Genomic DNA, 14,351 nt, shown 5'->3' on the forward strand with positions numbered 1-14,351 from the left:
TCAGAATTGCATCTTGTGAAAAAGAGCACACTCAGAATCTAAGAAATATGAAAATAACAAAAGATCACCAATGTCACAGTCTTTATTATCAGTTTAATCTGATTAACAGTTATTTATATTATATATATATATATATATATATATATATATATATATTCTTTATATATATTTATATATTGAGAGCATTTTTGTACATAATATAAAAATTCCTCTGTAGGCTACAATATTCTTCCTATCATTTATTTATCCATAATAAAATGATGCTACTAGAGCTGCGCCTTTAACCCCTTGGGCCGCTAAAACAAATTGATTAAGTCTGTTTTCCACAACCTATCAGATTATATGGCTCTAGAGGGCACTGTTTCACTGACTCCTCAAGAACAAACGTAACGTCCTTCAAGTGCACAGACTCAATACGCAATCTCACAGCCCCAAAATTAAAAACTACAAAACATAAGCCTCCGTGACAACACTGTTAAAGGAAAGAATGTTATGTTATTTGATATTTTTTATAATGAGCAGGTCATTTTGTTTCATATCAGGTATCCTACATTAACTTATTTCAATTTGTTTTAGATTCTATGCTTAATGTTTTTAAATGCAAATAATGTTCGTATTAATCATTGATGCCACTATTAAAATCTAATATGGGGTGAACATATTTTTGCAAAGGCTGACTCCTGAAAAAGCTTCATCCTTCTAATGCTTTTCTTTCAGGAATTATGGAGTGAAAAAGTGAATAAATGTATGAATACAGCAACAGTATTGTTCATCTAGCTATACTGTTTTCTACTAATTTCAGATTAGATTGAGGTTGTAACCCTAACCCAAGGATCCAGGAGGTAAACAAAGACCCTTTTCTGCTCAGTGATACTTTACAGCTGATTTAGAGTGATCTCAGGGCATTCCCGTGATAAAAGGAAAACATAGTGCATGCAGTGTGTTCTCGGTGTGTCTCAGGGTCTCTACAGACTGCATATGATTAGTGAGAATAATTTCAAAGGTCTAAAATGAATGATTGCCTTATTACAACAAAACTTGTTTTACCTTATTTTCATGAAACCATCTTAATGTTGGATGGGGTGAACCCCGAACAGTAAACTCTATGCATGTGTCATGGCGGCGTTCAGGCTCCTTAAGCTTCACAATGGAGGGAGGAACTAAAGGGACAGAGGAAAAGAAGACCAGTGTCAAATTTAGTTCTTAAAAATGTTTTGAGGTCACTTACACTCATTGCAAACCATTTTGTTTTTTATTATTGTTAATTTATTTAAGCATTCACACTTTTTTTTTTTTTTTACTTTTTTAATCTTTAAAACAACAAAATGAATTTACATTAGTCATCTATATGCAGAGAACTAGCAATTCCTGCTGTTGAATACATGCGGTTGCCATTTGGGAGCTCTGAAAAATATAAGTACTGGTCACGGTTTTTGGTATGTGTGATAGAAGCAAAGGACTCCAAATCAGAAGCACCCGGAAAGCCATGGCAAGTCTAAAAAGATAGAGGAAAAAAATCTTGTTTCCTGTTGGTGAAAGCTGTCACAGTGGCGGTTTGCAGCTAACCTTTTTTTGTATGATTACCTAGTGTACTTTTTTAATATACTTTGTATATATACAAATGAGAGTTATTAATCTGTTTTCCATTGTTTGAAAAAATGACAATGTGAATTCTGTTCGATTCTAATGAGGAAAATAAAGCTGAAATATTAATGGTAGAAACAAATTTGGACTTTGAACCTCTGAAGATCTCACGTTTGTGGTCTTCACAATTAACAATTGAAACCTTTGTGATATCCAGTCAATCAAGGCAATTTAAAATCAATATGCTACTCTCCCGATGATTTTTACCACAATATGATATGTCCAAGCACTGTTGAGTAGAATGCTTTCATTCATATTCAGTGCTCATTTCTGGCTTCATGGAATTTGGTCAAAAAACTTTTTTCATTATCTAACATGATTTTGAGCTACTGTGGTAAAATATAATTGTAACCATTTAATGTTAAATTTAATCTGGTCTAATATCTTTGTTTGTGTTGTATGTATCAACTTACAGTGAACAATTAGGTGAACAGAAGCTTTGGCTAAGCCTACGATGTTGGTAGCAGTGCAAGTTAGCATGAAATTGTTGTCCTCCCTGCTAACGTTGACCAGTGTTATGTTGATGGAGTGAATACTGTTGTTATATACTTTAGCCTGGAGGGACAGCAGAAAACAAGAAAACAGACAAGTTGACAAAAGCAACAAACCTCTGATGAAAACAAAACGGGATCAAAGCTTCATAAAAAAGAATTGGTAAACAGTATGCTTAGTGGCCAAAAAGCCTTCCAGTGAAACATCAGTGTGTTCATGCAATACTGATTGATTCAGAGCACTTTATAATCATCTCAGGCCGACTTCACACTGACTATGCTCCATGTCTGCTCCATCATCCATTTCAAAATGTCCCGTGCGGCTATCCAAATTGGATATGTGTAGGATCCGTTCATGCATCCAGACAGCCCCACCCCTCCCCCCTTTATTTGTTAATATACCGCAACTGCTTTACACATACTGTCTGACCTTCTGTCTGACTCATGTGGTTTTTAGAAATTTCAGCAATTTGCTCCATCATCCATCAAAAATAGACTTGATCTATATTTTGGACAAACAACAAAGGAGGGTTGTCTCATGCTGTGGGGCCACAGAGCTCCACAGCATGCCTGCCCCACAGAGCCTGTGACTAGAATGGCTTCTATTTGTGACCAGAGTACACACGGATGATGGAGTCTGTGGGAATGAGGGATCAGGGTGGATGTTATACAGTGTTTTGAAGTTTCATAATGTAAAGCAGAAGCAAATCAGAAAGCCCAAGTGACATTAAATTATTATTCATATTAATTTCACTATATCAGGTCTCTGGATCAGACCAAGTTTGCTAGTTATCAATGTAGCCCATTTTTCTTTCGGGACACCACCTAGACAACCAGCAGTTGAATGATGACATGCGGCTAAACATGTCATCACTGTTCAGATCAGGCAGGGGACCAGAGAAAATTACAGAGTCCAACATTGTTTAACAAAGTTACACACCATATTTTTAAACTGAATACACACTGTATTTTTAAACTGATTTATCATAATATGACAAGAGAGCACAGTAGTTTAAGTTTGTGTATTTTCATAAAAGGATAAAAAGAAAGACTGAACTAAGGACCTTGCTGCTGCAATCTGAAAGCATAATTATGGCCAGAAGACAAATAGTCAAGAACAGATTTTAAACAAACAAATCATGTTATCAGCCAGATCTCAGAGCAGACAGGCATCATTCTTTGTCAGAAAATGTCTGTTGTTTAATCAGGTGATTACTCACAGAATGCACCAAAAAACATGTGCAGCATGTTACAGATAAGGGACATTATGTTTTTGAAACACATAACCCTCTGTATTCTTTTGCCTATAAAGCATCTTAAAGTAGCTACATGTTTCATAGGCAGAGCAGGCAATTATGATATTCACATAACAAAAGGGGGAAACAGATGTATCGACACAGACACCAGATCAGCTGCCATTATCCAAAGGATTCCTTGATCAATGCGTGCTTCTTTGCTTTTTTGTGTCTCTGCTCTGTCTTCTCTAATCCCCAGTTGTCCACTGTTGCTTCATGCTTGCTCAGTATGAGGGATTGCTGCAAAGCCATCGACAATGCAGACGACAGTTCACTGTGGATCTATGCTCTTTCAGGAGGAGTGAAAGCTGCTTGTCAAGACTCAATGCAATCTGCTGGGAATCTTGGATAGGAAGCTTTTGACCTCTATTGTACTCATTACTGGAGCTCCCCAAAGCTGTGTGCTAAGTCAGGCTGTCTATTTTTTATTCAAGCATTCATCTTGATTGCAACATATACAGCACAAATGTGGAATTTATTCAAAAACTAACAGATTAAGTTTAAAATACTTCTAAGATGTACCCACTGTATAATCTCTGCATGTGAGCGAGTGCATAATACATACCCCTTGTGCAGTGATAGAGTGAAAGTCTTTAACAGGCCAGTCCACCTCCGGTATTGGCAATCCAGAACCATTGCAGATCACTGTTACCTGACTACCTTCAACAACCGTTAGGTTGCTGTGACTAACACTGACAACAGGTAGGTCTGTAATAGAGAAGTAGAAGTTGTGTTTAAAAATTACAAAACATCTGATCAGGGATAAATTGGGATTTCTCATGCAAGTGCACAGATACGAGCCTTCAAATTTTCCATTGAAGTTCATTGTATAGTACAATATAGTCTTAAAGTTCTTTTGTTATTAGAAACATAGTCTGCCTATAAAGACATACATGAGAGAGGAGGTGAAACACTGACACTTGAAATCAATGTGCAGTTGTGCCTAATAATATGTGACTCCTTCTCGGTCAACAAGGTTAAGGCCTATCAACTATTGAATGTAGCTGGTATTTTCTTCCACAAGCTGGAAAGTCTTTTTGAGTAATTAAAGATTCCAACATAATAAGATCAAACACAGTACATTAATGCAAGTTTTTCAGACGTCTTTGCCATGGTCTGGAAGAGTTGTCCTTGTTTATTACAGGTTTAAATTGGCAAATAAAAATAATCTACACTCCTTTGTATCCCTGGAAATCAAGAAGAACATTTGCTAAGCGTGACTATAGAAAGGATTTAAAATGAATAGAAGTCAAGGGAAGTCAAGGCAATGTCCTCAGTTTGTATTTAAAACAGGGATGTGAGTGTTTTTTGTTCAGGATTGTGCAAACAAATTAACAAGTAAACACCAATACCAATATAAACAAATTAGTTAAAAAAAAAAAAAAAAAAAAAAAAAAAAAAAAATATATATATATATATATACATATATATATATATATATTTATATATATATATATATATACATATATATATATATATACATATATAGATATATATCTTGGGAGAGAGAAAGAGAGAGATAATGCACAACCAACAAGTGTATTTTCTACAAGTGTATAACAGTACATTCTGTTTTGATTAAGAGAACAAGCTACCAAACCGCCCTCCCCACACCCACTCTCTCCGTATAATAATACATAGAGCGAAAATTTTATTTAGCATATACATGTTAATTTAAAGAGCCAAAAATAAACAAAATTATTGAAAGAATTGAAACAAAATACCAAAGATTAACACAGATCAGTCTCTCTGGTCCAATTTTGCTAAAATATCAAGGAAGGGAGTTCACATCTCATCAATATCTAATGATATGTTGAATGGAAAATCTTTTCAGGAGTGCAGTACGACACCGGTTCGTTGATCCAATATTTCTGGTTTGGAGGTTCTGAGATTTCCAGTTTTTAAGTATACACTTATTTACCGCAGATGATGCTAGCAAAACAATGTATCTCTTCAAAGGAAGTAGCTTCAGAAATGTAACATCTCCAAGTATCCACATTTTAGGGTCAATATCCATAGAAAGTCCACACAGCTCTTATGTTATTATGATCACATAATTCCAGAAGGTTTATAGCTGTACACAACTCCAAAGCATATGGAGAAGATTCCCAACAGATATCCCACACCTCTGGTGTTTGTCAGTAATACCAACATTTATACATCGGTATAGTGCATAATATATGTGGTGAAAAATATTAAATAAAATGTGTCTATGTTTAGTGGAAACCAAAACTGTCTGGGATGAATGAAGTAATCTGCTCACCGCTGAGGCCTACCCGAAGCTCACAGACACGCAGCCTTCCACAGTGGCTGCATCCACAGAACCCCCCCCCACACACACACACACACATATATGACGTTCTTCTTTAATGTAACAGATTACAAGTTATTGTCAGGACCAGAAAAAGAGGACCCAGAATTCAACCAGGACAAGCGGCAGACATTTAAAGACAGTTTATTAGTATCTAAACTGCAGCAGGTTGCGGGTGAGCCATCAGCGTCTATGGCAGGAACCTCTGGAAGCGGAGACAACAGATTAGTGACCACAAAGGTTTTACGGGGTGGTTCAGTCACTGAATTGACCGTCACTAACCTTCTCATGATCCGGGGATTTGCAGGGAAAGTGAGCACTGGCTCTCGCTGGTGGACCAGGACACTGACACCTCTTGTTGTGATTCAAAGTCTGGTCAGAGTTACTATCAGGTGGATCTTTACTGAAATTCGGTGGTCAGAGGACAGGCAGAGGGTCAGAACCGTGAGGACTACAACAGGCAGGATGATCAAGGGGAATTTCCACAATCCAGGATCCGAGAGGAGGTCTAGTGTCAGAACCAGAGACCCAGGGAAAATCCAATGCGGAATCCAAGGCAGAGTCAGGGCACAGATCCAGGTCTGGTAACAGGCAGGCTATCAGATCTGACGGGTTAGGCAAACCCAGAGTATCAGGAAGCAGAACAGGTCAGGTAACAGGCAGGCAGGTAGACAGGATACAGAGTGCTGGACTAAACTCACGGGGGGCTCGTAATATTAATTTTTTCCCCCCGTGTGGACTATTTTAGTTTTCAGCTAATACACACAAGATGCCTCTTTACACCCCAGAGGAGTTAGACCTCTGAGGAAAAACGCTGTTATAGAAAGAATTCAACATGAAGTGGATATGGAGAACAACCACCCAATTCCAGCTAATCAGCAAAATCTGCCTGCCTTCACTACAGAAGACTTTGACAAGCTTCTACAGAAAATAGCAGTTATGGAGCTGAAAATCCGCCCACTCAAAGTAAATTTTGATGTAAATGCCGCATATGGAAATGAAACAACCCTGCCTGTGATTCTGAACTATGACCACCAGTCCAGCAACTAAGCAAACAAACATTTCCCTGAGGAAAATGAGAATAAACCCACCGGCAGCCATCCCTGGATCACTCTGGGCACAAGGCCAAAACCCCACACCTAGACAAAGAAGCTGGCTGATATTACACAGAAGTGTACCAAGACAAGTGAAACAACAACGGGCTGTTCTCACAACAATTGGCAGGAGTAAACCTCCTGCAAATGTTGGAATACTATTCCAACACAGATTTGCTCCGATCCAACATGAAAGCCAAGAAGATCATAACAACAATCAAAGGTATGTCAACAGCCCTTACTCTAAGCTACCAGAGAAAAAACAAGACAAGGGCAAAGAACACTAGTATTGTGCAATGGATCTGTAAGTGGAATTAAACACTTCTGTAACAAGAAGAGGACAGCGGTGTTGATCTATAATTCTTGAACTATGGCCTGGTATCTGATGTATCAGACATCCCTCCAAGCATCATGAAAGAACGTCTGACTCTGGAAAAACTCATAGTACAAGCCGAAGCCTTTGAGTGACGCTGTCTGGATAAGAAAATCAGAAGTATTGAAGAGGATTACATTTGTCTACTAAATTTAGTTCATGGCCAAGGTGTTTCTCAGTGTCCTTCATGTGCCCATTAATCGTGAAGATGAGATTTTTGAGTGAGTTCTGATACTAATCAAATGGCTGAAAGAAACATGCAGACAAACAGCTGTAACATTCATAGACAACTTTAACATCTTTTGGGAGAAAAGACATCTGTGCACCAGAGATGGTTTCTCTCTAAAAAGGTAAGGTCCAAAACGGCTGATTTAAAAAGTGTTCTATTCTGTGAACCATGCCCCTTCAGCTTTGTCCCAAAACAAATCTTAGCCAGTGGCAAAATAAATAACAAGCCCAGTACAGCCCGAACAAGCCAGGATAAAGATAACCAGAAAGATGTCACAGAAAGAGACTACATCAGAATTACAGGAGGATTGGACTCTGATCTCAACAGGACAAAAAGAGGACTCCCCTTTAACTGGCACCGAGAACCCAAAACTTCCATCCCCACAGACACCAGTCCAGACCTCACCAACCTCCCCTTTTTCTCCACAAAGCCCAGATGTACCCTTCCTGGATTTTGCAAACAACATGAAAGAGTTTTTTTTTTTTAAGATTGGCCTACTGTCAGGATTTGGGATAAAGGATCAAAGCGGCAACATAGAGAAAATAATATTTTAATGATCACGAAAACATTAAAATAGACAACTCACGAAATAACAATGTAGGGAAGGAAAACAGATGATGCAACACAGGAAGAACAAAAACCCAGAACTTAAACACAACTGTGAATCAACAGAAATTGCTCAACACAGGTGAGTGGGATTAACTAATTTACACAAACATTAAAGCATCATGGCACTTCCCCCCACGCAATCCCCCCCCCCTTCCAGGGCAGATTGCAGGCACCCACTAGACAAGAGACTGACGGTGTGGAACCTTCGAGGCCGGCAGCAACAGAGACCACTGAGATCAGCAACAGAGACCACTGAGATCATCCTCTGATAATACTGGAGACCACTGGAAAACTCCTCTGAAGATTAGAGACCACAAGGAAACTCCTCTGATGCCTAGAGACCACTGAAAACCTCTGAAGAAGACTGTAGACCACTTGGAACCTCTGAAAAAGACAGGAGATCACTGGGAATCTCTGAAGAAGACTGGATACCACTGGAAACCTCTTCTGAAGAAAACTGGAGGCCAATGGGAAACTCTTCTGAAGAAGACTGGAGACCACTGAGAACCTCCTCTGAAGAAGACTAGAGACCAATGGGAACCTCAAAAAAAGGCTGGAGACCACATAAATCCTCTGAAGAAGACTGGAGACCACTGGGAACCTCTGAAGAAGACTGAGGACCACTGAGAACCTCTAACAGGAATCCAATAGAGAATCCCAGAAGAAGCCTTGGACCTGTCATGCTGGTGTCATCTGCAGCCAAGACAGGGGCCTTGACCACCCAAACAAACTCACAGACCTCGGGTTTTGCAACACAAGACATGTCTACCTGGACATCCTTGTCGGAGACCTCGGGGTGAGGCGGCTGCAGCTTCAGGTGATTAGGTGGCTCGGAGGCCATCAGTCTTCTCGGAGCCGGTGTTGGTGCCGTCAGGCATCTCGGAGCCGGCGCCGGTGCTGACCACCGGTGAGGGGCATCAGCCCTGGTAAGTGAGGAGTTTCTTCCTCTTTGTCGGCCGGTATACCAGGACCTTATGCCCTGCTGTGGAGAAGAGTTGTAGCAGGTACCAGGAAGAGGGATGGCCAACCTTGAGCCCCAACCCGGCGATCACCGCTCTGCCACCTCAAATGCCCAGTGTATGTTCTTCTCCACTTGTCAACAGAAGTATTCCACTCCTGTTGCCTGTTCCTTCTCTTGGTTGCATCGTTCTGCCAAGGTTTGGGGGGAAGTGGCAGCAAGACAACGGCAGGCGCATACTGAAAATAATAATATTTTAATGGAGCCAACTCACATAATACACAACTTAGGAATGGGGAACGAAAACAGGGAACGAAAACAGACAATGCAACACAGGAGGAATGAAAACCCAGAACTTAAATACAACTGGGAATCAATGGAAATTGCTCAACACAGGTGAGTGGTATTAACTAATTAATGCAAACATTCAAGCATCATGACACCTACAGTTTACATCCTCCACATAGCGAATCTGACAACCCTAGCAGAGTCCCCAATCCTCCTCTGCTACATATCAAGAAACATGCCTGTGCTCAAGACTTTCAGATGACCTCTCTGTGATACACACCGGGCCTTAGCAGAAACCTTATCAGACGTGATAGTTTCCAGCATCAGCTTGGGCCTTTTGTCAGAGATAGCTCTGATAAATCTGTGATGATACATGGCAGAAATAACAAAATCAAAAGGATAACAAACAGGAATAAACAACCATACTTAAAATTCATAAATTGTGAGATGCAACCTGCTACAGAGAAAATATCAACCACTAAGTCATGTAAACCGGCTTTATTAAGCATTAGATCTCTGTCAGGAAAATCACTTTTAATCAATGACTTCATCACTGACAATAATCTTGATGTTATGTTTTTAACAGAAACATGGTTACATGAACTTAACAAAGCACCTATTCTGATAGAGTCGACTCCTCCAAACTACAATTTTCTTTGTGAGAGCAGACAGCAAAGGAAAGGTGGAGCAGTGGCAACAAGTGTAAAAAGGTGTTTCTGGAAAAATTCTACTCGTTTGAATATTTGTCTCTCCAGGCAAAGAGCCTGGTACAAACTGTGTTCTTAAATGTTTACAGGCCTCCTAAATCCAATTCAAACTTTTTTAATGATCTTAGTGATCTCCTATCTGTGATTTGTGTTGATTACAACTGTTTGATTGGTGTGGGAGACTTCAACTTTCACGTTGACAACCTTGAAGACAGAGGTGCAAAAGAACTGTGTGACACACTTAGAAACTTTGGTTTAAATCAACATGTTAAACAGCCAACACACAAACAGGGACATATTTTAGACTTAATCATCACTAAAGGTCTAAACACTTCCAAAGTCAATGTGACTGATGTTGCCAAATCTGATTACTTTTCTGTTACCTTTGAAAGCATAATTTCCAAAGACTCATTCAGCCAAAGGGACATCATAAGAAAATACATTGTTATTATTGTTATGCCACGGAAACTTTAATTAGGTGCCGCCATAGCAAATGCAGGGGGAGGCAGTCCCCTGCCTCCCCCTGCAGGGGCCTTGACCACCCAAAAGGTGGCTCCTTTTTTTGTGAAAAAGGAAAGTTTTAAGCCTAGTCTTAAAAGTAGACAGGGTGTCTGCCTCACGGACTAAATGTGTGAGCTGGTTCCACAGGAGAGGAGCCTGAACACTAAAATACCAGCCTCCCATTCTACTTTTAGAAACTCTAGGAACCACCAGCAGACCTGCAGTCTGAGAGCGAAGTGCTCTTCTAGGAACATACGGGGTAATCAGAGCTCTGATATATGATGGAGCTTGATTATTAAGGCCTTATACTGAGAAGGAGAGTGATGTACTCTGTTAGGAACATATGGAGCAATCAGATCTTTGATCAATGATGGTTGATTATTGAGGGCTTTATATGAGAGAGGGAAAAAAAATTAATTCTATTCTTGATGAACATGACTGAAGAACACACAACTGCATTAGTTAAACTTTATTTTATTTCATAATGTATTAAAACATTTCTATAAAATGTTTATTCTTACCACAGTTGGTGATGTTCATGTCCTGCAGGAGTATTTCTGTGTCTGCAGTTGAGCAGGTTAACTGTTGACTGCTAAGGCCTTTCTCTCCTCTCTGGTGCCACAGCTGCAGCCAGCGGATCTCACAGCCACAGGAAAATACAACATCTTCTACATGCCTGCAAATACAAGAGTACTGCCCCTGTCAGTACAATGCTGAACTTCAAGTTATGGATATTAGCAAACAAAATAACACAACAAGCAGTCTCCAAACTATTTTAGTCAGTTTTTGTCAGAGATAGTTATTGAATGATGCTAAAGTGGGTAGGAGCGTTAAAGTAATGACAGATTTTAACAAACTTACTCAAAACATAAAACAAAAGGTATGGGTGCACATTGAAACTGAATGGATATGATGTCGGTTTGTAAATTTAAAAAACTGGAAGTATTTCCTATTTTGGAATATTTTTTTTAAGCAGAGTAACTGGAAGCCTTTGTTGCAGGTTATAATATTCATTTGATTGTGTTAATATTAACACTAATTGTTGTGGTTATCTGCATTGATTTGGCTTGATTTGGGGTATGTAAGGAATATAGTTGGGCCCTGTGACTGGAGGAGGGGTGCGTTGGCGCCAGAATCAAGAGAGTCCACTAGTGGGACCAGTGCGCCCTTTTATACACTCAATACAAGAGTAAGTGAAAGCGCACTGAGTTCATCGTGTGATCATTCCTTCTCTTACATTTGTCCTTTTAAAAGAGGGCTAACACCTTTACTTTACAAGTATAAAAAAACAGTAAATGTAACATACTTCATGATTGAAAGTACATTCTTTTAAAAATATCACACTGTGTCACCATAAATCCACTGTTTGACTGAGGTGAGTGGGAGCCAGAGCTCATCTCACTAAATCTTTTACTACCCATTGTTAGAAAACTGGATTTTTGTGATGTAAAAAACAAGACCATGGCAGATCATTTCAAACCTTTTTCTATATTTATCTGGCAGAAGTTACCATTAGACAAAAATCCAGAAGTCGGGGAAGCAGAACCTCCCAATATCATGCTTAACACCAATGAACCAACTTGGAAGGAGGTCCGGCAAGTAGTTAAAAAGGCACGAACAGGTTCAGTCCCAGGTCCCAGCAGCCTGGGATTGAATACCATACAGGGTATATAAGAAATTACCAAAGCTTCTCCAGCAACTGTGAAGCTCTTATGGAAGATCTGGAAAAAGGCACTTTACTAGTAAGCTGGCAAAAAGAAGAAGTTTCTTCGTCACAAAATTCTGCTAATTCTGCAAATATAAGTCAATTTGGAACTATTTCCTTTCGGGGTCTGGGAAACTTTGCGTGGTAGTTTTCTTCTTCCTCACAGTGGTAGTTCTGACTCTGACAGCCTTGTGCTCTGTTCTCCAGATTCCGGCCTGGGCACTCCTTATCCTTTTTCGGCTCAGTTTCCCAGCATCCGAACCCACCTGCAAATCTTCCAGAGGACTCTGTGGTTCTCAAGTCCCAGCTGGTAGCCTCCAAGTTTTTCAGTCCTTGTGCGATCGCGCCCTGCTCACCCTCCACCTTGCTTACCTTCTCAAGATCTGGATCCATTTGAAGACTCACCTGCCTCCTGGAACAGACCCCACTCATTGCTCCTTGGCGGATCTCAACCTCCACCCCAAGTCTCTGCTGCCCCGGTTCGAGCTCCCATTTCCCGATTTCTGACAACTTGCATAATTTCCCTCAATAAACCTTTTTAAATCTCCTGAGTGTGTACTGTATGTGGATTAGATCATTGGCAAAAACCATGACAGAACACTCTGGTAAAGTTGACCCAGCAGACACGCTGAGGAGAGCTTTTCAGATCTACAACAACAGCTTCAATCCCAAGAAGTGACTCTCCGAGCTGTGCTGGATCAACAGATTAAGACACAGCAGCAACCCAATCAGGTGACAATGCTCCTGCAGCAAACATCAGTGCATCACTCCACTTATTCTGTTCTGTCTCTCCTCGAGGTTGGTCGTTTTTTCTTCAGCTCTCCAGAGCTCCTTATCTGCTATTACCCTGCCCCCATTCTCCTGCTATTTGCTTCGTCTGTGTCTTTTGTGCCATTTCTTCATAGCAACCGAAAGCTCTAAGGCAATTATGGATCTCGTCAGCTGGTCTCTCAACGCTATTGATCAAATTTTTTCAACTGGAAAGCAAAGGACCGGGGAGCGTGCCTGTCCCGACTGAACTTTTTTTGCGGGATACATCTTGGACCCGTGGCAGAAATGGTCCACGGTGTGCCTCTCAATTCTTTCTGTTGAGGATGTCGAAGATGTCTACTTATTCGGATTTATGATACTTGGATTCCTCATTTTTGGTCTTGGAGGATATTTAATGTATCAACACCTACAGAAGCTGCTGGCGGTAAATATGGCCCTGATGAGACTGCCAGTGGCAGTCGACGCGATCACGAGGTCGTTGAATGAACAGAACGGACGGCTTGATAAGCTGACCGCGGTTGTGGTCCACAGAGGTGAGGTGGGATAAAACCTGGAAGTGTGAACGTTACTAGCCCATCGATTGGATTATTGGAATATTGGATCCTGGAGCCAGCAGCGAAAAGACTCTAAGGCTGACAGAAAAGTTGGTGTCAGCTTGTTTCTCAAAACAAATTCTGTTTTCTTCAAATCGGACTCCCCGCTATCAAATTCTCCCTGGTTGTTATGGCGACATCGCACAAATTCCCTGCTACCCCACATTCCTGCGGACATCTGTGGAGGAGTCAAGCTGCAGCGGGATAGTGACAGACTTTCCATCAAGGACACTTGCCTGCCGGAGGACGGCCTTCATGGACATACAGATTTCCACACAACATGCACCCAGACACACATATGCTCACAAATACAGATGACTTTTACCCGACCAGACTCAAATGTTTACCTTCTGCATATATGTGTCTCGTCATTGATTGTGCTTTTTGTGCAAATGAGTTTTTTTTGTCGGATGCTTCACATTTTGTGCACCTGTCTTTTTTTCTTTCCCTCCACTCGCCCAGTGTAAATCTTTTTTCAACAGATCTCAAGGCAGCGCCTAGGGACCCCGTGTAAAGCGGGGTCTGGGGCAGTTCGGGGAACGCACCTCACGGCTGCGCTATTTAGCAGCGGCCGACTGGGTGTGTTCCTGGCAACGCAAGGCCTCAGTCAATCGTTCCCCCAAAATGTTTGTTAAGTGTATGTGATGGACGGTTGTACTGGAACTGAAATTTCGATTGTAATGCAAATTGCAGTTGACTAATAAAATTGATTGATTGATTGATTGATTCCCCTCTAGATGGCACTACCAGTTCTCCGGTCTCACAGCAGATGTCTCACACTT

General features: G+C 40.6%; 1 protein-coding gene across 1 annotated transcript in view; it reads right to left on the minus strand.

Annotated features, from left to right (window-relative positions):
* LOC105918256 (NT-3 growth factor receptor) overlaps positions 1 to 14,351 on the minus strand; it is an 80,962-nt gene that overhangs the window by 23,830 nt on the left and 42,781 nt on the right. The window contains exons 5-8 of the mRNA XM_012853307.3: positions 11,022 to 11,176; positions 3,996 to 4,138; positions 2,058 to 2,199; positions 1,048 to 1,160 (exon numbers count right to left, since the gene is read on the minus strand). Of these exons, the coding sequence (XP_012708761.2) occupies positions 1,048 to 1,160; positions 2,058 to 2,199; positions 3,996 to 4,138; positions 11,022 to 11,176 (553 nt within the window). The remainder of the gene's footprint in view (positions 1 to 1,047; positions 1,161 to 2,057; positions 2,200 to 3,995; positions 4,139 to 11,021; positions 11,177 to 14,351) is intronic.

This window comes from Fundulus heteroclitus, unplaced genomic scaffold, assembly GCF_011125445.2.
Source record: "Fundulus heteroclitus isolate FHET01 unplaced genomic scaffold, MU-UCD_Fhet_4.1 scaffold_39, whole genome shotgun sequence".
Lineage (NCBI taxonomy): Eukaryota > Metazoa > Chordata > Actinopteri > Cyprinodontiformes > Fundulidae > Fundulus > Fundulus heteroclitus.